The following is a 25244-nucleotide window of genomic DNA, read 5'->3' on the forward strand; positions in this document are numbered from 1 at the left end:
TGAGGTGGTGATACCTTGGCAGCCTTTGTGGTGACAAACAAAAAATCTTTCTTTCGGGATAAAGAGTCCATGTACTTGTCATCAAATACCAGACTGGAACATGACCACCACATTCCTGAAGGTTCCTTTTGGGTTTGCTATGTCAGTACCTTAGATCTCTCAACCACACATTGGAGGTCCTCCTTCATTCACCAAAGTATTGGTTGGTTGAAGAATGGAACTTTATTGTCATTGCACAACTAAATGACTTTCAGACACACTAACTCTAACCCTAGTCACAGGGTAGACAGAACATCAACACTGTGGGGCGGCACTAGGAGCAGCAGTCGCTTCAGAAGTTAGAGAACAATTGAACATGAGGCCAGAAAGATGAGAAGAACAATTAAAGTCCCAAATTTAACTCCTGTGGGGGACTCAGTTTGGGATCAGGAAAGAAAAGCTGAAGAAGAGCACAAATACACATTACCACTCATAACTCCAGACTTTCAACAATTACCTGCCTTCATTAAGAGCCAGAGACGTCCAAACAGACCTACAGGTTTTCACTTAAGACTATTGGGATGTGGGATGGCTTTAATAACAAACATCCAGAAAATCCACATGGGGTTAACACTTACTTATTTTCTTACTTAGTCACTTACTTACTTATTTACTTACTTACTTACTTACTTACTTACTCACTTACTCACTTATTTACTTACTTACTTACTCACACACTTACTTACTCACGTACTTACTCAGTGACTCTCGCTTACTCACATACTCAGTTACTCACCTATTTACTAACTCACTTATTCACTCACTTACTTACTCACTTACTTACTCATTTACTTACTTACTTATTTACTCACATTACTTACTTACTAACTTATTTACTTCCTCACTTTGTGACTCACGGACTCTCGCTTACTCACTTACTCACTCACTTATCAGTGACGTGCGGTGAGGTTCACGGCTAGTGAGGCACTGACTTCATCAAAGTCAGATTTACAAACATATGAACCCTAAAGAGTATCTTATTCACCATTTGATTGGCAGCAGTTAACGGGTTGTGTTTAAAAGCTCATACCAGCATTATTTACACATACCAACTGTAGCACACAAAAAAAGTACATTTAAGAAAAAAAACATTATTATGGTCTTACCTTTACTTATAAATGAAGTCCATGCGTCGCTCCTTCTGAACAAAAGCATCAATAACTTGTTTATAGAAGTCTTCCTTATCTTTCTTCAGTTTTAAAAGTCTTTCTGTCTCAATGGAGATCACTGTCTGAAGAAAATCTTTTAGCTCCGGTGTTGGTCTTCCTTTAATTATTACCTCCTACTTCAATTGAAAGTCCAGTTTAGAAAACTTTTTTTTTTTTTAGATACGTAATCGCCCATGTTAAAAGTCCAGGGGAGAGGAAAAAATAAACGATCGCTGTCGCTGCACTTGACTTGCTAACTGTAGCTTGTTGTCACTTATTCTGCAGCCGAGTAGTTGCAAAAATTATCCCTGTGATCACTAGCGGCCTCTACCACCATGAGGCGGGAGAACAGGTGCCTCACACAGTGCGTCTTCGCAGCCATTTTATGATTGCTCAGTACAAGAAATACGTTACACACATACAGTTGTTGACAAAATACACTGTACATTATATACCTCAGCTAACTAAACTATGGAAATGTATAATATAATTCATATAGCAAATGTGAAAATTCAGCGATTTTGAATAAAAATAATCTAAAACTGGTGAAGTTAAATGGAAAATAATTGTATAAAGTATAATCACTGGATACATAAAACAATTTTTTTTTTTTTCTATTCACATTTTTTTTTTTTTCCATGATGGCACGTGAGGCACTGCTTCACCTGCCTCCCCTGACTGCACGTCACTGTAACTAACCTACTTACTTACTTACTTACTTACTTAATTACTTACTTAGTAACATACTTAATTACTTACTCACTGACTTACTTACTTACTTACTTACTTACTTACTTACTTACTTACTTACTAACATACTTAATTACTTACTCACTGGCTCTCACTTAATCATTTACTCACTTACTTACTTACTTACTCACTTACTTACTTACTTACTTACTTACTTACTTACTTACTTACTTACTCACTTACTAACATACTTAATTATTTACTCACTGACTCTCACTTAATCATTTACTCACTTACTTACTTACTTACTTACTTACTTACTTACTTACTTACTCACTTACTTACTTACTAACTTATTTACTTACTTACTTAATCACTTACTTACTCACTTACTTACTCATTCACTCACTTACTTACCTACTTACTCACTCAGGGAGGGTTGTCAGAATCGTACCATGGTGTATTGTAGTAGGAGAGGCATGCAACTCTCGAGGTCTGCCAGAGAATAAGAAGACAGAGCAGGGTTACACTGTGGGTAGTCCTTGGCAATGACGGATAGAAAGCACATGTGGCTCTTTTTAAGGAGCAGCAGGGACCGTGGTTGTCACCTAAAAGCCAAGAACAAGAAAGTTCATGTTGCTGTCATTAGTATTCTCTTTGCTCCACAACAATTAAAGGAGGCTGCTAACATTCTGGTGGAATACTTTTTACAAGTCAATGATTTGTAGCTAATGAACACAATAAAACCCAGCTTTTATCATCCATGCAAAGGTTTTTGTGCTCCTTTTGTTTCCAATGTTTGTCCTCTTCAACACAGCTGACTTCCTGTGAAGCATCGCCTGCTAACGAGCACATCCACTTTGTTCTGGGGGATAACGAGCTGGCGCCAAATGAATGTTGTTGTTGTTGTTTGCTAGCCAGCTCTTTTGTTGGCAGACATTCTCTCAGGTGCTCATTACTGTGGTCCAGACGGAGAAGAGCAGTGTTTGCAGCTGGCTGGGGTTTTGTTGTCTCTTGCACACATTTGCTTCAGAGAAGATATGTTCCTCCTTTAGGCTGAGGAAAGGAAGCTTGATGTAAAGACTGATGTTTGCATGCAACACACACTTTAGCTCTCTACATGCAGCATTAATCAGCTTCCAGTATCAGCCCATTTTTGAGTGCATCACTGTGTTTCCGTCGCAGATATATACGTTGTGAAATAACTTATTTACACAGAATGTTTATTTACATACCTTCATTGTTGTGTCTGTAACACGTCAGTAAAACATCCGATAAACAAAACAGAAGTCATGGTCAAGGACCCACTAGCTGCGCAAGTTAGCTCTCCAAACAGCGTAACAGACTCAATAACTCCACACTGATGTTTTTGGTGAATTTACTGAAGAATTTGTGAAAGCGTAACAATACAAAAAAGAATGCCATTGTAAGTTAATAATACTAAAACAGACACTTCTATACTTGTTACCATATTAGCTCATGCTATTGATGCTAGATTGATTACATAACAATAGCACGTACAAACATACATGAAAACACTCCTACAGACAAAAAAAGCAAATTTTCAATGTATTTGCTGCAGGACAGAAGTACAACATGTAAACAAAATAAATGGTTTATAAATATTAGATGATAGGTTCCTTAACCATGTTAAAATAAACTGTTTATAAATATTTCATAATATTTATAAACAAAGAAGGCGCTGTACATCCTGGACAAAGAAGGTTGTGTACACATTGGACAAGGAAGGCGGGGTCGACCCTGGACAAGGAAGGCGGGGTACACCTCGACAGAGAAGACAGGGTAGACCCTGGACAAGGTAGGCAGTGTACACCCTTGACAAGGAAGGCGTGTTTTACCCTGGAATAGGAAGGTGGGGTACACCCTGGACAAGGGAGGCAGGGTACAGCCTGGACAAGGAAGGCGGGGTAGACCCTGGAAAAAGGATTTCGGGGTACACCCTGGACAAATGTACACCTCATCACAGGGCCAACACAGATAAACAGCATTTACACATTAGGGAGCATTTAGTATTGCCGATCAACCTATCTGTGTTCCTTGTTAAAAGACTAATCCAAGAAGTATAATGTGTAAACAAAATCAAGTGTTTATAAGTATTTAATAATAAGTTAAAAGACTAATCCAAGCATATCTACGTGTCCTGATATCACAAGACTGTTATTATTATTAATATTATTATTTTGTTTCATTTCCTATCTAGTTTTCCTTCCATCTGCCACCATTGTTTGTGTGTTTGCTGGCCCCCTGTTCCTGGTTTCCAATCAGGATGCACGGTGTAATTTTTCTTTGTACCTCGACATGCTGCATGGCTGCCACTATGCTTTTTGTGCACTTTCCAAAATTTTGTTTTAACTGCACTTCTCTTGCTGTCTCTGCACGTGGGTTTCAGACCCTCAGTTGAATATTCTGAATGTTTGTTGTTGAATCCATCCCACAAACCGATTGTCTTAAGTGAAAACCTGTAGGTCTGTTTGGAGCCCAGAAGGGGTCTCTGGCTTTTGATGACGGTATACAAGTGTTGAAAGTCTAGAGTTGTGAGTGGTAATATATATTCCTGCTCTGCTCCAGTTTTTGTTTTCCTGGTCCCAAACTGAGTCCTCCACAAGAGTTAAGTTTGGGACTTTATTGTTGTTCTCATATTGTTGGCCTCATCTTTAAATGTTCTCTACCATTTGAAGTGGAAGCTGCTCTTAGTGCCGCCCCACAGTGTTGATGTTCTGTCTACCCTGTTAGGGTTAGTGTGTCTGAAAGTCATTTAGTTTTGCAATGACAATGAAGTTCCATTCTTCAGCAAACCAATACTTTGGTGAATGAAGGAGGACCGCCAATGTGTGGTTGAGAGGTTTAAGGTACTGACCTTCAGGAATGTGGTGGTCATGTTCCAGACTGGTATTTGATAATAAGTGCGTGGACTCTTTATCCCAAAAGAAAAGTCTCTGTGTGTGTCACCACAAAGGCTGCCAAGGTATCACCACCTCATCCTTGCAAGTTCATCAGCTGGTGTAGAAACCAAACATTATAGTACTGGACACTTAACCTGACTCGCACCAGATCCTTGTAGTTTGCTGAGCTCCACACAAAAATCTTGGAGATCTCAATAAGAGACGTATATCAGAAGGCGGGGCCTTGTAAAAAAATAATTGTATGTGATTGCATAAAAGACTTGTCCGTTTTCTTGAATGACGTGCTACTTCAAGTAATCACAAGGAAATCAAGCCGTGACGCTGATGAGAGCGACACTGGGAAATCCAAACTGGGTCGGAAGAAGAGCCAAAACATCCTTGCCACCAATAAATGCCTTCAAAACCCTTCTCTGTTCATCTTTTAAAGAATGAATATTAGATAGATTGGACAAAACAGTTGCATTAGCAGAATCAATGTCAGCACATGACGCAGCGAGGGCTGCGTGCCGCCATTGTTGTTTGAATCCAACAGTCGCTTCCCTCGCTACGTCACATCTATGAAATCCCGCCAGGCGACCTTGATTAGTTAATTATTGTTTGCTATCTGGAATGAGTTTGCAATGCCTTCGAGCCCAGATCCTTGTGTGGAGCTCAGCCAACTACAAAGGTCTGGGGAGAGTCAGGTTACTGGACACCTGGTTCACAGAGTCCACCAGGGCAGGTTTGCATTGTGTTCTGCTCTTAGGGAGCCTTTCCCTGGAAGATGGAGAACGGTCTTGGGCCAACCATAGAATGTTTGAAGACCACCCAGATGTCTCGGGCCTGAAAGTCCATTCTATTAAGAGTCAACAGGGGACGCCAATATAATGGAAAATACATTTGAAAGGAGAACAGACCACCAACCCTCTGGATGGCCATCCAATTACAACTGTAGTTTTCAAGCAATTGGCATGTTTGCCTGTTGTGGTCCCACTAAATCAGCAAAGATATTCACTAAGTCTAAGGTGTTCCCCTGATTGTTGGCTTCAAGCCTGCTGGACTGTACTGTACTTGGTTCATGTCAAATCTGCTTGACCTTTGTCTTGTCTTTTATATGCAGAATGAAGGTTGGGGACCTGCAGAGAATGTGCAGAAAGACCTTGGTGCTGACCGTCTGCATGGTGACTCTTTGGGGACACTTCAGCACTGCCTTGTCATTTCGGAGCCACATAGGTAAGTGTCTGCCCGGGTGGCTGTCATCACATATTCTACCCCTTCCTTGGAGGAGGGAGCCACTTGTCCAGTGTCTACACCACCTTCCTTGTCCAGGGTCTACCCCGGCTTCCTTATCCAGGGTCTACCCCGCCATCCTTGTCCAGGGTATCTGCCACCTAACCCTAACCCCAAAGGCTTCATATGACAGGAGTTGTCAGCAGTTTTTAGGAATCATATGAGTCAAAGATCCTGTGGCTCTCTGATAACCTGTTGTAATAACATGCCAATGAATCATTCTCCTTTTAACGCAATGTGCTACAACATGCTCGTCAAACATTCTGTATATGACAGTTTTTGGAATATTCGGCAAAAAAACCCCAAAAAAACAACTATCTGACAGGAGCTTGTTGATGTTTTGAAAGACCTGTTATAAAGATCGTTTATATGACAGGAATGTTTTGCTGTTTTTATTTTTTGGGGAGTTTTCGGAAAAAAAAAATCAACAACAAATTTCCCTGCTGTTTTTAGGGATCGTCTGTAGAAACACGAGTCCAGATCCTCTCTAAGACTGGTTTTAGGAACATACCTCGGATATTCTTGTTACCATGAAGACTTCTCAGAAACTGACTTAGACATGCCACTCCAACATTCTGCATGTGCTTTTTTTTGGAATATTCTGCAACAATGATATTTAACAAGTATAGTTTGATGGACCTATTGCGAGATAAGATCCTCTCGGTGCCAAACATGTGGCCTGGAAATAATGAAGTACTGATCTTTTTTTACTAAATGTATTTGTTCTTTGCATTTCAAGAGAAACAATTGCATATATTTCAACTAATCACACACATATTTTCATGTACTCCAAGCTTAGTTTTTGTTCAAGTGAAAGTACAAATAAAATATCTGCTTGACTTATGAAATGTGATATTGTAAAATGACAATACATTTTAAAATTAAACAAAAACAAAACTGTCAGCTTAGCCGTCAGGATTTTACCGTGAGTAAATAAAAAATGTCGTAGAAATAAAGCAAAATACAACAAGGGCAGATACAAACAGGATAAATGTTTTTCCATTTACAACAACATGCAATAAACACTACAGTACATTTAAAAATGTATGTAATAATGAAATGTATCTGCAATATCATGACAATAATCCTAGTCTGTATGTCAGGAGCACTCCTGGTTGGGAAGTTTCCTGAAGAAAACTCGAGTCAGAGAGTCAGAATCAGAGAGTCAGAGTCAGACAGTCATAGAGTTAGAGAGTTAGAGTCAGAGAGTCAGAGTAAGAGAGTCAGACATTTAGAGTCAGAGGGTCAGACAGTAAGAGAGTCAGAGTAAGAGAGTCAGAGGGTCAGACAGTAAGAGAGTCAGAGTCAGAGTGACTGTAATAATAATAATAATCAAATGTATCTACAATATAATGAAAATAATCCTACTCTGTATGATAGGAACACTCCTGGTTGGGATGTTTCCTGAAGAAAACTCGAGTCAGAGTCATAGAGTCAGAGATTCAGAGTCAGAGAGTCAGAGTGAGAATGTCAGAGAGTAAGAGAGTCAGAATGAGAGTCAGACAGGAAGAGGTGTGAGAGTCAGAGTGAGAGACTCTGGGAGTGAGATTCAGAGTCAGAGTCAAAGAGTCAGAGTCAGAGTAAGAGAGTCCGAGACTCAGAGTAAGAGAGTCAAAGCCAGAGTCAAAGAGTTAGAGTCAGAGAGTCATTGTGTGTGTTAGATTGTCATGTCCAACATTGTGTGTTCGTTTGTCATGTCCAACATTGTGTGTTAGTTTGTCATGTCCAACACCAGAGAAGTTCAAGTACCACTGATAGTCACACCCAAGTGTGTGGTACTCTTTAAGGACCCATTTTGGGGCTGCCAGTGACCCCCAGGGGGCCCCAAAAAGTGTCAGTTCTGCAGCTGTGCTCCGTACTTTCACATCAGTACTAGTTGTAATCCACTTTTCCACCAACACCCCAATGTCAAAAAAGGTTACAGACCCCCAACACCCCAAGGTCAAAAAGGTTACAAACACTCCCAAACACCCCAATCTCAAAAATGTTACAAACCCTTGACACCCAAGGTCAAAAAGGTTACAACCCCAACACCCCCAAGGTAAAAAAAGGTTACAACCCCCCAGAACACCAAGGTCAAAAGGGTTAAAGCCCCCTAACACCCAAAGGTTTAAAAAGGTTACAACCCCCAACAGCACAAGGTTAAAAATGTTACAATCCCCCCAACACTCCAAAGTCAAAAAGGTTACAACGCCCTGCCCTACATTACAATAATGCATTGCTAGAAAACTCAGACTCAAAGATCTTTGATACAACACAAGTTCTTTAGGACTCTCCTGAAAAAAAAGGATAGCCTTGGTTTAGACTTTTGCATCTGCCCATGGATCCTATACAGTTTTTACCAGGTCAATAGATCAGAAATAAATATTTTCAGCACAGTCCCATTCAAGATCAGAAAAACGTTACAGGGAGACAGAACAGGATCGCTGACGGGTCTGCAAATACAGTTTTTATGAGGTCAATGGATCATATACAGTTTTTATCAGGTTCATATACAGTTTTTACCAGGTCAATGGATAATATCATTTTTTTTTTATCAGGATCATATACAGTTTTTATCAGGTCAATTGATGATATACACTGTTTATCAGGTCAGTGGATCATATACAGTTTTTTTATCAGGATCATACACCGTTTTTATCAGGTCAATGGATCATATGCAGTTTTTATCAGGATCATATCCAGTTTTTGTCAGGTCAATGTTCATATACAGTTTTTATCAGGTCAATTGATCATATGCAGTTTTTATCAGGATCATATACAGTTTTCATCGAGTCAGTGGATCATATACAGTTTTTCTCAGGTTTGCATACAGTTTTTTTAATCAGGATCATATACAGTTTTTATCAGGTCAATGTATCATAAGAATCAATTGATTGGAAGAAGGAAGTCTTTGGAGTCAGGTTGATTCATGGGCTGCCTGAAAAATAATTCAGGTAATTTCATCCAAGGTCTACCCGGGTTCACCAATGCCTTGCAGGTCTGCTCGGGTTTACCAATGCCTCGCAGGTCAGTCCTCTTCAGGAACAGGCTATCCATCCATCCATTTTCTACTGCTTATTCCCTTTTGGAGTCACCGGGGGCGCTGGCGCCTATCTCAGCTACAATCGGCTATCAGAAATTAAAACTCTGACCTCAAGTCTTCCTGCTGCCTTGTAGGCTATGCTTCTTTAGGCAAAGGCTAAGAGATGCACACCCAAAATAAGGACATGATCATATTTGGGCAGGATTTCAGCCAACAATTCAGAAAGTCTGTTATAAAGTCTTTGTGGTACTTGGGTGGTCGATAGGCGACGGCACACAGGACGACATCAGAAAGACCCAGTTCAAACATGCACAGTTCGAAGCTCGAAAAGGAGGATTGCAGGCGGATCTGACGGCATTTAAAGTCATTTTTAAAAACGACTGCTATTCCTCCTCCTTTTCGACCGGACGACCGTGGAGAATTAAAGTAAGAACACTCCGGAGGCAGAAGTTCATTAAGAGGGGCGGACTCACCGGCTCTCAGCCATGTTTCCGTCACACAGAGGAAGTCAAGTCCGAGGGAAGTGAAGAAATCCATCAGGATAAAGGTTTTGTTTGTCAAAAATCTTGCGTTCACAAGACCCGAACCTGGCGGGGGCCAGCACGTCCAAGGCCGCAGATAATCCAGGTGGGACCCGACACACAGCCCGCAGGTGGGGGAATCCACCCCACGCCTCCGGGGGTGGGGGCAGCAGGAGCGACGGCGGCAATACTCATCCTCCAAAGCAACGATAGGAACAAGCCAGGAAGCGATGGGATCCAGCGAGCGTGGGTAAAGTAGGAAACCGGATACCGCACCATTCCTCCTTTGGAAAGCCACGGGAAGCTGGACCAGGAGTGCCCCAACTTTCACCAGCTGGCCGCCGCATTTACCGCGGCGCCAGAGACGCTTCCACCGGGGGAGAGGAGCCAGGAGGCAGGAAAGGAAGGCAGGAATCTGGCCAGGTGAAAAAGCTGACTGGGACGTCGAAAAACCAACGTTGAAGTTGATCATATCAGTTGGAGAGGGGCAAAGATCCAACAGTGTTTGGCCGTCATACACAAGCAGTGAGCTGACAGAGACGAAAATAGACGCAAACAACACAAAACCAAACAGAGCTGACAGCGAGAGCTGGCAGGCCAACGCACATACTGGCGCCATCTTGGAAAATATATTTGCCATCCGACAACTGCAACAAAAGTGCAGAGAGCAGAAAAGGGGGCTCTTTATGGTGTTTGCTGACCACACCAAGGCCGTTGACACAGTCAATCGTGAGGGCCTATGGTAGATCCTTTGCAAGTTTGGTTGCCACATAAGCTGAAATCACTCATTGCGTCCTTCAATGACGGGATACAAGCCAGGGTCGAAGAGAATGGTGGTGCATCCGAGTCATTACTTGTTAGGAATGGACTGAAGCAAGGATGTGTACTGGCGCCAACCCCCTTTTCCATCTTGTTCTCTGCAGTGCTGTTGGATGCTTTCACAGACTGTGACATAAGTGTTTGAATCCAGTTCCGCTTCAGTGGCAAGCTTTTCAACTTGCGGAGAATCCAGGCAAGGACCAAAGTGTTTGAAGCTCTACTGTGGGAATTGCTCTTTGCTGATGACTGAGCTTTGACAGCTACAACTTCAGATGACATCCAGCACATTGCAAACCGCTTTTCAGTATCCTGTTGAAGCTTTGGTCTGACTGTAAACCTGGTGAAGACAGTGGCCATGTTTCAACCAACCCAATCACCTCAGAACCCTGCTGTGCCGTTTCCACCACCAGTGACCATTGACAGTACGGACCTCAAGACCATAGAAAAGTTCTGTTTCATTGGAAGCACCATCTCCAGCAAGGATCTCTGGACAACGAGATCTCACTGTGCATCTCCAAAGCCAGCTCATCATTTGGAGGACTGACAAAGAGGCATATATATATATATATATATATATATATATATCCATCCATCCATCCATCCATCATCTTCCGCTTATCCGAGGTCGGGTCGCGGGGGCAACAGCCTAAGCAGGGAAACCCAGACTTCCCTCTCCCCAGCCACTTCGTCTAGCTCTTCCCGGGGGATCCCGAGGCGTTCCCAGGCCAGCCGGGAGACATAGTCTTCCCAACGTGTCCTGGGTCTTCCCCGTGGCCTCCTACCGGTTGGACGTGCCCTAAACACCTCCCTAGGGAGGCGTTCGGGTGGCATCCTGACCAGATGCCCGAACCACCTCATCTGGCTCCTCTCGATGTGGAGGAGCAGCGGCTTTACTTTGAGTTCCTCCCGGATGGCAGAGCTTCTCACCCTATCTCTAAGGGAGAGCCCCGCCACCCGGCGGAGGAAACTCATTTCGGCCGCTTGTACCCGTGATCTTATCCTTTCGGTCATGACCCAAAGCTCATGACCATAGGTGAGGATGGGAACGTAGATCGACCGGTAAATTGAGAGCTTTGCCTTCCGGCTCAGCTCCTTCTTCACCACAACGGATCGGTACAACGTCCGCATTACTGAAGACGCCGCACCGATCCGCCTGTCGATCTCACGATCCACTCTTCCCTCACTCGTGAACAAGACTCCTAGGTACTTGAACTCCTCCACTTGGGGCAGGGTCTCCTCCCCAACCCGGAGATGGCACTCCACCCTTTTCCGGGCGAGAACCATGGACTCGGATTTGGAGGTGCTGATTCTCATTCCGGTCGCTTCACACTCGGCTGCGAACCGATCCATATATATATATATATTCAATACATAGGATTTCAGCAGGATCTACCCCAGTCTGCTGACATGCTAGCAGAGTAGTAGATTAAAAAAAAAAAAAACTTTTATAATTATATAGGACAATGTTTTATCAACCGATTGCAATAATCCAGATTTGTTTTAACTATTAAACAAACCAAAAAGATGACTTATTTTATCTTTGTGAAAATATTGGACACAGTGTGTTGTCAAGCTTTTGAGATGCGATGCAAGTGTAAGTCACTGTGACACTTTTGTTCTTTTTTTTATTTTTTATAAATGTCTAATGATAATGTAAATGAGGGATTTTTAATCACTGCTATGCTGAAATTGTAAGTAATATTGATACTGTTGTTGATAATATTCATTTTGTTTCACTACTTTTGGTTTGTTCTGTGTCGTGTTTGTGTCTCCTCTCAATTGCTCTGTTTATTGCAGTTCTGAGTGTTGCTGGGTCAGGTTTGGTTTTGGAATTAGATTGCATTGTTATGGTATTGCTGTGTAGTGGTTTGTTGGATTAATAAAAAAAAAACACAAAAAACCCCAACAATTTTTATTTACAAATGAGAATCGATTCTGAATCGCACAACATATCGGATTCGGTTCGTATTCGAATCGATTTTTTCCCACACCCCTATATATATATATATATATATATATATATATATATATATATATATATATGTATGTGTGGGAAAAATCACAAGACTACATCTCTAGAGAACTGTTTCATGAGGGGTTCCCTCAATCATCAGGAGATTTCCTGATGATTGAGGGAACCCCTGATGAACCCCTCACTGATGGTTTTGGCACTGTGAGCAGGTGCCAGATCATGCTGGAAATTTAAATCATCATCTCCATAGAGCTTTACAACAGATGGGAAGCATGTACACAGCTGCATTGACTCTGGACTTGATGAAACACAGTGGACCAAAACCAGCAGCTGACATGGCTCCCCAAACCATTGCTGACTGAGGGAACTTTCGTTGTCTAGAGTTCAGGAGTGGCTTGACCATGGGAATACGGCTATTGAAGCTGTCTGTATCTGTTGAAAAGCTCTATGGAGATGATGATTTCATTTTCCGGCATGATCTGGCACCTGTTCACAGTGCCAAAACCAGCAGTAACTGGTGTACTGACCATGGCATTACTGTCCTCCATTGGCCTGCCAACCTCCCTGACCTGAACCTACCTCCCTGACCTGAACCTTATAGAGAATTTGTGGGTTATTGTGAAGAAGAAGCTGAAAGACACCAGGCCCAATAATGCAAATGAGTTGAAGGCCGCTATTGAAGCATCCTGGGCATCCATAACACCTCAGCAATGCCACAGGCCGATTGCCTCCATGCCACGCCATATTGATGCAGTAATCCGTGCAAAAGGATTCCCAAACAAGTACTGAGTGCATTACTTGACATTTTCAAATGTTTGATTTCATTTTGCTGTTATAAATCTTTTTTTTTAACTTGGTCTAAAGAAATATTATAATTTTTTGAGATATAATTTTTGAGTTTTCTTAAGCTGTATGCCATAATCAGTAATATTAAGATAATAAAAGGCTCGCAATATTTCAGTTGGTGTGTAATGAATCCAGAATGTATGACATTTTCATGTTTTTAGTTGGATTACAGAAAATAAAGGACATTAACACAATATTCAAATTTTCTGAGACTGTCATATATATATTGACCTATTGACTTTCTATGACGTACTGGGACATATTAAATTGATGGTCCACACAGGTGTTTGGACAATGTGTTTTGTAAATGTCATTAGTTTGACTACAAACACCTCTGCTAAGGCATTTAATGGGTGGTCTTGCATGGCTGACAGGTAGTTATTGGGTGATGCAGTATGCCCCTGACTGCACTAACACTTTGCTAATCATGCTGCAGAGGTAAAGTCCAGGTGGGCCCAATAAACAAACCTCTTCATCCGCAGAGCTGTTCAATCTTTCGCCGCGCAGCTACGCCACGCTATCACCTTTAATAAGATTGCCGCCACGCTATCACCTTTAATAAGAGCGCCGCCACGCTATCACCTTTAATAAGAGCGCCGCCACAGAGCAACGCCGCCATTCATTAGCTGCTGGTGAAAGAGTGGCCAGGGAGCGGGAAGGGCAGAGGGTGCGTGAGCATGCTAACAAGTCACAATGTTTACACTTCAAAGTGCACCACTGGAAATTGAAGTCAAATGATCCGTTCCAGGGCCAAACCATGGCTAACAAAACCTTTTTTAGCCAAACAGGCAATGTAACATTTTAAGGCGAACTTTCCTGCATTAACATGATATGAATCACTCAAGTCATTCTGAGCGTACACACCTTTACCTGAGCCAAGGATGGCTACCTGGAAACTGTGTGGGATGCTCAGTGATCATACTTCAATGAGGAGTCAGGTGACTCCAACAGGTGTGTAATTTAATGCAACTCTTTGTAGAAGTCATGTTAGAAATGTTTGGGTAAATAAATGAAGTACTTGTAAGTAATGGACAAGTAAATAATTAGGGGACTCTAGGGTTAACATTAAGTAGACTTAATGTTTAAAATTAAGTAGACTCAATGTTTAAAATTAAGGAGACTCAATGTTTAAAATTAGATCTACTCAAGGGTTAAAAGTAAGTCGACTCAATGGTTAAAATTTAAGTGGACTCAAGGGTTAAAATTAAGTAGACTCAATGCTTAAATGTAAGTGGACTCAAGGGTTAAGATTAAATCAACTCAAGGGTTAAATTTACGTGGACTCAGGGGTTAAAATTAGGTAGACTCTAGGGTTAATTTTAAATCCAATAAGGGTTTAAAATAAGTAGACTCAAGGCATAAAATTAAGTTGACTCAAGGATTAAAATTAAGTCAACACAAGGATTACAATTAAATCTCCGCAAGGTTTAAAATTAAATAGACCCAAGGGTTGAATTTAAGTACACTCAACGTTTAACAATAAATTAGTTAACTCAATTTTTAAAATTATGTAAAAACAAGGGTTAAGTTAAAATGAGGTCTACTCAAGGGTTAAAATTAAGTCGACTCAAGGTTTAAAATTAAGTAGACTTGAGGGTTAAATTTAAGTAGACTCACTGTTTAAAATTAAGTTGACTCAATGTTTAAAATTATGTGAACGCAAGAGTTGAATTATGTCTAGTCAAGGATTGAATTTAAGTCAACTCAAGGGTTAAAATTACGTAGACTCCAGGGATAAAATTAAGTCAACTCAAGGGTTAAATTTGAGTCCATTCAATGTTTAAAATTAAGTCGACTCAGGGGTTAAAATTAAGTCGACTCAAGGTTTAAAATTAAGTAAACTCACGGATTAAAATTAAGTCCACTCAATGGTTAAATTTAGGTAGACTCAATGTTCAAAATTAGGTAGACTCAAGGGTTAAAATTAAGTCAACTCAAAGGTTAAATTGAAGTTGACTGAAAGTTTAAATTAAGTACACTCAAGGGTTGAAATTAAGTCAACTCAAAGGTTAAATTGAAGTTGACTCAAGATTTAAATTAAGTAGACTCAAGGGTTAAAATTAAGTTGACTTGGGTAAAATTAAGTAGACTCAAGGGTTAAAAATACGTTGACTCAAAGGATTAAAGTTAAGTCGACTCAAGGGTTAAAAATAAGTTAACTCAAGTTTTAAAATTAAGTACACTCAAGGGTTAAATTTAAGTAGACTCAAATATTCAATTGAAGTCGACTCAAGGGTTGAATTTTAGTGGATTTAAGGATTAAAATTAAGTTCACTTACAGGCCTACTGAAACCCACTACTACCGACCACGCAGTCCGATAGTTTATATATCATGATGAAATATTAACATTGCAACACATGACAATACGGCCGGTTTAGTTTACTAAATTGCAACTTTAAATTTCCCGCTACGTATCCTGTTGAAAACGTTGCGGAATGATGGCGCGTATGATGACGCGTGTTTTTATCACATAATTACACAGTATTCTAGACAACTGTGTTGCTAAATCTTTTAAAATTTGTTTAATTAATAATGGAGACTACAAAGAAGGAAGATGTTGGTGGAAAGCGGTGTATTGCAGCCGGCTGTAGCAACATATACACAGCCGGTGTTTCTTTGTTTACATTCCCTAAAGATGATGTGTGTGTGTATATATATATATATATATATATATATATATATATATATATATATATATATATGTATATATATATATATATATATATATATATATATATATATATATATATATATATATATATATATATATATACACACACACACACACACATATATGTATATATGTATATATTTATATATATTTAAATATATATACATATATGTTTATATATATATATGTATATATATATATATACATATATATATATATATATATTACTAAATAATACATATACAATATGCATACATATTTGATCAAATACATGTGATTAAAATAATGTGTTTCATGTTGCTGTTTCATGATAGTCATACAATACAACAACATGTACAATAAAATATACAACACAAATATATAACAACATATATACAACACTAATATAATACAAACGATGTACAACAAATTTATACAACCACAATGTGGGGTTGAAAAGTGTCAGTCAAGTGCCCTACATGGTGGAAAACTACATGGTCAAAACTATTAAGAACTACAATCCCCAGAATGCCAAGGGAAAATGGCCACCAAGTAACTGATTGAAGGCAACTGAAAAGGAACCGAGGTTCAGTCAGACTCATTCACCAAACACGCTGCCTGCAAGGAAAAACAGCAAACAGCCACAACCGCAAGATCTACTCTACAAGTTTCTCCAAACACACCAATGGTTGATGAAAATGCTTCTTCATTCGACGACGATCGTAATGCTTACTTAGATATGCTTAACTTGAACTTGCAAGCTTCTGTTATGATCAGATGTTATTACATGTATGACCGCTAGGGGACAGTACTGGTTAGTATTCAGGTTATCGTGCCACATAAGATGATATAGCAAGACTGCATGAAGGCACATGTATGTTGTAAAGAACGGGAGTTACTAAAAACTAAGTTACCCACCATCTACACAGCCTCATCCTTTAAACACAAACATGACATGGTACCAGGAGTAAACTCGACTTGACGACATGGATTTAAAACCACCGTAATGTTTAAAACCAATGGGTAATGTCAACGAGAACTGGCGCACCTTCAAACAGCAGTTAGAAGGATTTCCGAAATAAACCGAAAAGGTGGGAGTTTACCATGAGGTCAGGATCGAGGTTAGGTCTTATGAGCAGAGGATGAATTACCGCTTTTTTGAATGCTAGGGGAACAGTGCCAGAGGAAAGTGATAAGTTTATAATATTTAGCACTGATAGTCCTAATATTACAAACAGTTCATTGATCAGTTTTCCAGGAAGTTGGTCAATTAAACGTTTTTTTTTTGTTTTATCCCATTTACACGCCGTAGGACCTCCTCTAATGTTATTTCATGAAAAAGAGAGAGACTATTTTGGAGGGCAGTATCTGTCGTACATACATTTGTATCTGTGTTAATAAAACCCAGTTGTAGCTGGGATGTGCTGTCTTTAATCTCCTTTCTAATGACTTCAATTTTCTTGTTAAAGAAATTCATAAAGTCCTCCACCGAGTGGGTGGAGCTACAGGGAAGAGTCCCTCGTTGGGTTAGTGATGCTACTGTACTAAACAAATATTTAGGATCGTTTTTGTTGAGATGGATAAGATTTGAGTAGTAATTAGTTTTAGCTAAGGTAAGCATGTGTTTATAAGTTATTAAACTATCACTCCATGATTGATGGAAAACCTCAAGTTTTCTATGTGGTAGTTTAAGAGCTCTAGTTTCTTCTGTAAACCATGGGGTACGCCTTTTAGGGGCCTTTTTTAGTTTTAGCAATGCTATACTATCAATGGTGTCGTGCAGGGCGTTGTTAAAGTTGTTAGAGAGGTTATCAATAGAGCCCACATAATCTGGAAATGGCACCATTACCGAAGGCAGTAGGCCAGCAAGAGCCATCGTTGTGACAGTATTAATGTTGGTTACACCCCAGACAAGCACTATATCTATTGTTTTCTTGTTGCAATGCGTGGGTTCATTTATTATTTGTGTAAGACCACAGCTATCAATTACCTCAGTAGAAAGCATGTCCACGTCTGGCACAGTCACTGCAGAAAAAACATTATGTGAGTTGTATATTATTCTAGGAGAAATGCTACGTGTGCAAGGATTTTCCAGCCTGGCGCTGGCTAGTTCCATCTTAACTGAATCCTCACCCGGACTACCAGACACTGTAACTGCCTTTGACCTTGCTTTGGGCTTGCTCAAGTGTAGTTAGTCAAGTGTGACTTAAACAATAATCTATGTTCCTAGATAGGATGATGGCGCCTTCCTGGTTCGGGTGAAGGCCGTCCCTCATCAACAAGCCCGGTTTGCCCAGGAAAGAGGGCCAATTATCAATGAACGTTAGTCCCTGTTGTCTGCAAAAACTAGCCAGCCACAAGCGAGACTAATCTGCTATACCTCTCATCATTGCTTCTTGCAGGCAGGGGGCCATAGACAAGTACTCCATGCCTGGACATTTTTCTACCCAGATTACAAGTCCTAGCTATGTTCCTCTTTGTAATCTCTGACTGTCTCATTCTAGTGTCAGTGGAGCCAACGTGTTTTTGATTGATTCAAACTTGTATTAGTAAATTGCACAGTACAGTCCATATTCCGTACAATTGACCACTAAATGGTGACAGCCGGATAAGTTTTTCAACTCGTTTAAGTCGAGGTCCACGTAAATCAATTCATGGCATACTTGCCATCCTTGAGACCTCCGATTTTGGGAAGTGGGGGGTGTGGGGTGGAGGGTGGGGTGGGCGTGGTTTGGGGTGGGGAGGCGGCATGGTTGGGAGCGTGGTTTGGGCGGGGGGCGTGATTAAGAGGAGACGAGTATAATTCACCAACTCGAGTATTTCATATATATATATATATATATATATATATATATATATATATATATATATATATATATATATATATATATATATATATATATATATATATATATATATATATATATATATATGAAATACTTGACTTTCAATAAATTCTATCTATATATATTAATTGTATTATATATATAAAAAAAGAAATAGTTTAATTTCAGACGGAACCAATCAAATACACAGTAATAAAAAACACAGTTGTTCTACTAACTGTACTGTGCTTGCTGGTTATTAAAAAAAAACAACAACACTTACCTTTCACTATTTGAGTAACCTTTGTTCTGCCATTTGCGTACTGGCGAGAGTCACTTGCCGTCAGGTGCACAACACCATGTAAATTGTTGGCAAATCAAAAAGTAACCCCATAATGCTATAGCCAACATTCACCAGGAGATGGAAACAGACAACATAGAATCACTCTAAAACAGACGGCGTCGCCATGGCTGTAACTTCCTCGTTCTTCTGCTTCGTCTCTTTGTGTGTGCAGTTTTTTATAAAAAATCCGTAGATGTTGTAACGTGATTGGGCAGGCAAGCTGTTTATATAACAGGGAAAGCGGACGTGAAAACAGGCTGTCCCCACTCATGTCCGCGTGGAGCTGGAGGGGGCGTGAATTTCGGGAGATTTCCGGCAGAAAATTTCTTCCGGGAGGTTTTCAGGAGAGGCGCTGAATTTCGGGAGTCTCCCGGAAAATCCGGTAGGGTTGGCAAGTATGATACATTGTACAAATATATACTATCAGCATAATACGGTCATCACACAAGTTCTTCATCAGAGTATATACATTGAATCATTTACATTATCTACAGTCCGGGGGGTGGGATGTGGATGGGGTGGGGGAGGTTGGGGCGGGGGGTTAGGTTTGGTTGATATCAGCACTTCAGTCATCAACAATTGCATCATCTGAGAAATGGACATTGAAACAGTGTTGGTCTGACTTGGTAGAATATATACAGCGAGCAGTGAACAGAGTGAGCTCAGAAAGCATAAGAACAAGTATATACATTTTATTATTTATATTTTATAGTTTACAATCCGGGGAGGTGGGATGTGGTGGGGGGAGGGTTTTAGTCTCGGGTTGAAGTTGCCTGTAGGTGTTCTTTTAGTGCGGTTTTGAAGGAGGATAGACATGCACTTTCTTTTATACACCTTTTGGGAGTGCATTCCACATTGATGTGGCATGGAAGGAGAATGAGTTAAGACCTTTGTTAGATCGAAATCCGGGTTTAACGTGGTTTGTGTAGCTGCCCCTGGTGTTGTGGTTATAGCGGTCATTTACGTTAAGGAAGTAGTTTGACATGTACTTCGGTATCAGGGAGGTGTAGCGGATTTAATAGACTAGGCTCAGTGCAAGTTGTTTTACTCTGTCCTCCACCCTAAGCCAGCCCACTTTGGAGAAGTGGGTAGTTGTGAAGTCTGATCTGGGGTGGAGGTCTAGAAGTAACCTGACTAGCTTGTTCTGGGATGTTTGGAGTCTAGATTTGAGGGTATTGGAGGTGCTGGGGTACCAGGAGGTGCATGTGTAATCGAAAAAGGGTTGAATGAGAGTTCCCGCTAGGATCTTCATGGTGCATTTTTTTGACCAGAGAGGAGAGTATGTAGAGAAATCTTGTTCGTTGGTTGACCTTTTTGATTACCTTGGTTGCCATTGTATCGCAGGTATGATTAGCCTCTAGAATGGAACCTAGGTAGGTGACCTCATCTTTCCTGGTGATAACAATGTCACCCACTTTAATATTGAAGTCACTTACTTTCTTAAGGTGGATTTGGGACCCAAATAGGATGGATTCCGTTTTACTTAAGTGTACGGATAGTTTATTGTCAGCCAGCCAGGTGCAAATTCTACAGAGTTCAGCACTGAGGATTTTTTTCCACCTTTGACTTGTCCTTGCCAGATACTGGCAGGGCCGAGTCCTCCGCAAACAGGAACAATTCATAGTCGCATGCTGATGACAGCTGCGATGAGGTGGCGACTTGTCCAGGGTGTACGCCGCCTTCCGCCCAATTGTAGCTGAGATAGGCACGCCACCCCAAAGGGAATAAGCGGTAGAAAATGGATGAATGGATGGATGGATGCTGATGACACGTGGTTTACGTATATTAGGAACAATAAAGGCCCTGATACACTGCCTTGGGGGACTCCACAGGTTACTGAGAAGGGGCGACACGGTGCTTTTCACATCTACCACCTGTTTCCTCCCCTCCAAGTAAGATTGTATCAAGCTCGATGAGGTTTTATCACATCTGATTGCTCTAAGCTTACCCAACAGTATAGCGTGGTTAATGGTGTCAAAAGCCTTCTGAATGTCCAGCATGACCATGCCGCAGTATTTGCCCGCGTCCACCTCATGTTTGATGTGGTCGGTCAGATAGAGAAGGCGTGTATGTGTCAGTGGAGTGGTTAGTTCTGAAGCGGGATTTGAACTTGTACATGAGTTTTAGTAGCAAAGTATCTATCTACCTGTTCATAAACTATTTTTTTCCATTACTTTTGAAATGAAACTTAGAATAGAAACAGGTCGGTACCAGGTTGCCAGGTTGTAATTTGCTTCCTTTTTTTTTTTTTTAAAAAAGGGGCATTACTCTTGCTATCTTGATATCTTTTGGTACTTGGCCTTGTTTAGGTGGAGCGCGCTCAATTTTTTGAACACTTTGTGTACAACTATGTTCGCATAACTTGTGGTGCGATTAGCCTGTCGTGTGTGTTTACTTGGTCTGTCGCAAGTTAGCTCCCAAAGATTAGCTTCAATGTCAGGTGCTATGGCCCCGTAAATACACTTAATTGTGGCTGGTTTGCTAATCTTTATGTTTTGGGTGATGGAGTCCACTACGACTAAAGTCTAAAGTGTGGTGCCCGGTAGACTGGGGTGTAGGACTAGCTATGGGGCTAAATCTATTAAGATACTGCAGTGTTGAGAATGTGATAGTGACACATGTGTGGCACTACTACCAGGAGAAAATTGCACGGAGACACTGCAGTCTTGAGAATGAGATTGTAACACATGTGTGGCACTACTACCAGGAGAACATTGCACGGAGACACTGCAGTCTTGAGAATGAGATTGTAACACATGTGTGGCACTACTAGCAGGAGAACATTGCATGCAATTTTTGCAGTGTGTGCACAACATCTAGCTGCCGGAAGAAGGCTGCAGGCTTCCTCCAATGAATCAGTGGGTGGTTCATGTGGTAGTTCTCAGCACACTCTGGGGAGGAGCAGGGCTGCCGACTCATCAGTTTTTATAGACCACCTTTCCAGAGCTCATCCTCAGTGGGAGCAAAAAGAAAACTAATTTCAGCTGTCAAGCAGCAATCTGACCTGCGAGGGTAATAAGTCTGATGAGAAAGCAACACTCCAACTTTATTTTAGTGTCTCGCTAGGCCCCACTTTAGCTTTGCTTGCTCTCACATGAATAATAAAGCACAATAAATAATAGATCTGCATATGCACTGTTTTGCTTGCCCTTTTCCAAACACTTTGTAAAGGCTCCCCCACACGGATTGACGACACAAACGTCATAACATTTTATCTACCTCTTTAATATAATACATTTCTTCTAGTTTGTGTGTGGACTTTAAGGTTTTTCTAAAAGGTTGTTTTCATCCAAATGAAATGTTGCATATTATGAATCAATAAAGACATTTTACCATCGCTCGAGTTTTTCTTCAAAGGAAAAAAATAATTATCTCATTTTATATAAGGCGCACCCACTACATTTTAGAAGGAAGTAATTTGTTCCATATATTAGCATCACTGGACTATAAGTCGAAAAGATATATACGTTTTAAAAAGAGTTATTTACACAGAAATATTCTGTAAATGAACCTTAAATGTTCTCAAACAGTGTCTGTAACATGGCAGTAAAATGCCTGATCAAACAAAACCGAAGTCATGGTCACGGACCCACTAGCTGTGCAAGCTCGTTCTCCAATCAGCTAAACAGACTCAATAACTCCACGCTGACGTTTTGGTGAAAAGACTGAGGAATTTGTGAAAGTGAAACAATACAAAAAAGAATGTCATTGTAAGTTTGTAATACTAACACAGGCACTTGTAAACCTATAATAATGATAGATTTTATTTGTAAAAAGTACTTTACATTGAGCAAACAACTTCAAAGTGCTACAGTGTATTTAAAAAATGAAATAAAAATAAAATAAAATAATAATAATAAAAAGGTAATACAAATAAATAATAATAAAAACTAGAACAGCCTAATAGCTAGAAGTAGTATACATTGATCTATAAAAAAGAAGGGTTTTTAAGACTTTTTTAAAATGGATCCACAGTCTGTGGTGCCCTCAAGTGGTCAGGGAGAGCGTTCCACGGACTATGTGCGGCGGAGCAGAAAGCCCGGTCTCCTATAGTTCGTAGCTTTGTCCTTGAAGGTTGGAGGAGGTTAGCCTGTTTGGAGCGGAGGTGTCGTGTGGAGGATTTGGGGGTGAGTAGTTCTTTAAGGTAGATAGGCCTTTCCATGGAGGCACTGGTGGGTTAGTAAGGAGACTTTGTTTTCAATTCTGAGTGGAACAGGAAGCCAGTGAAGAGATTTGAGAATTGGTGTGATATGGTCATATTTCCGCACTCTCAACAGGATCGTAACAGCACTATTCTGTATGTAATGCAGCTTCTGAATGCTCTTGCTGGGGATCCCGACAAGAAGTGCGTTGCAGTAGTCGAGCCTGGAGGAGACAAAGGTGCTAGCATATTAGCTAATGCTAATGATGTTAGCTTGATAACATTACAACACCACTTACAAATATGCTTGAAAATACTCCTGCAGACATCACACATGGGACACTTCAGTATGTAAGAATAGTTTAAGTTGTATTGTAAAACTTACAAACGTTGGTTGGAGTGATGAATGAAGAATCCATACGAGTAGAAACGCTGTGGACGGATAGGAGACAGAACGGCAATGGTACCTTCAGTTCAAAGCTATAAACGGAAGACCACTGCAGCACCTGCAGTGAGCGAACTTGTGCAAAAGATGGGGCCATAGCACAAACAATAAAACACCCTTTCAATATCTTTGTATAATTTATTGTTTAAAACTATGTGCCTTATAGTCGTCAGCAAATACAATTAAGTTTTATAAGCTGCAGGGTCCAAAACATAGGAAAAAAGGAGGGACTTATAATGTAGAGTATATGATGAAATTGGGCTGTGACAGTACACGTATTAGTAATCAGATATTTCAATTGAACATTAGGCAGAGTACATGGAACTTCATGTGAAGAACAGGATCTATAATGTAGAGTACAAAACATGATGGAATTGGGCTGTAACAGTACATGTATTAGTGATCAGCTATTTAGATTGAACATAGTACTTGGAACACATCATGTGAAGAAAAGGACTTCTAACCTGGTTCTTGAATTTTGACGTATAGCGAGTATGTGACTAACTCAAGTCTGCTGCTCCAGGTCTTTAAATACAAGCCCTGAGTTCTTTTCAGGTTCCATCTCAAACTTGATTGTCTGCTCAGCAGCTTTACAGCCTCTCAAATGAGTCTTTTCCGAGTGCTCTAATTCAATTAGGTCCAATTTGGTGAGTTTCTTCTCAGCGGGCAACATCAATGAAGGTCCAGTCTGTGATTATATCTTCTCTTTAATGCTTTACTGATGATTGAACGCCACTTCTCACCTTCAGAGAGTCTGCTCACTCAGGAATGTTCATTTTACCAGCTGCCATCAACATGGCGGCTTTCACACTCAAATTGTTTCCCAAAACTGTACGAATCATGGGGATTTCATAGAGGCCTGGACCTCCTGGATTTGAGTCTGCTTTTGTGTTTGGATGTACTTCTGAATGTGGAGTGTGGCGAAAGCCATGTCGAATGGAGGCTGCTCGCTCTACCAGAAATGACTTTGTGCCTCAGAGGGTGAAGATGTGAAGACACGGAGTCTCAAATAGAGCTTTGGTCTTGATGTTCCTTCACTTCAACTCGGGGGCCAAAGTTAAGCTGCAAAGTGTGTCTCCCCAAAGGTTAGACATATTTATGGGGACTTCTTTCAAACAATCAAACACATTTCATTCGGACCCTTACAGGCCAAAGGTTGATTGAAAGACTTTTGACTTGCAGAACTAGTTGACATATAGTCCCTTAGCAGTTGGGGCAAAGTACTCTTCTGAAGGATCCCACTCGGTCCCTACTCTGTCTTGACCTCCAGCTACAAGGTCCTCATTCAATGATTGCCGACATCGAGTCGAGTCATTTCAAGTAACTCTACAAAAACAAGTGCTGATGAGTTTTTCTTCAACTACTCGTAGGTTCTTTTCTTTTAAACTCCAAACTTTTTAATGGGCTTTCCAGTCTTTGATCTACTGTTACTACACTCAGCCATTGATTTTTGGTGTAGTTGGATCCTGGCTAAAAAGCTGGCCAAGGACTAACCGCTAGGTCTTGGGTACCACATTCGATGACCAACGTCTGTCAGTACTACTGGGTACTGATTCACTCGAAATTCTATGATGCCAGATTCCGAT

General features: G+C 40.6%; 1 protein-coding gene across 1 annotated transcript in view; it reads left to right on the forward strand.

Annotated features, from left to right (window-relative positions):
• The window catches only part of tafa3a (TAFA chemokine like family member 3a), an 85533-nt gene that overhangs the window by 28225 nt on the left and 32064 nt on the right, over positions 1–25244 (forward strand). The window contains exon 2 of the mRNA XM_061884929.1: positions 5901–6013. Within this exon, the coding sequence (XP_061740913.1) occupies positions 5901–6013 (113 nt within the window). The remainder of the gene's footprint in view (positions 1–5900; positions 6014–25244) is intronic.

This window comes from Nerophis ophidion, linkage group LG02, assembly GCF_033978795.1.
Source record: "Nerophis ophidion isolate RoL-2023_Sa linkage group LG02, RoL_Noph_v1.0, whole genome shotgun sequence".
Classification (NCBI taxonomy): Eukaryota; Metazoa; Chordata; class Actinopteri; order Syngnathiformes; family Syngnathidae; genus Nerophis; species Nerophis ophidion.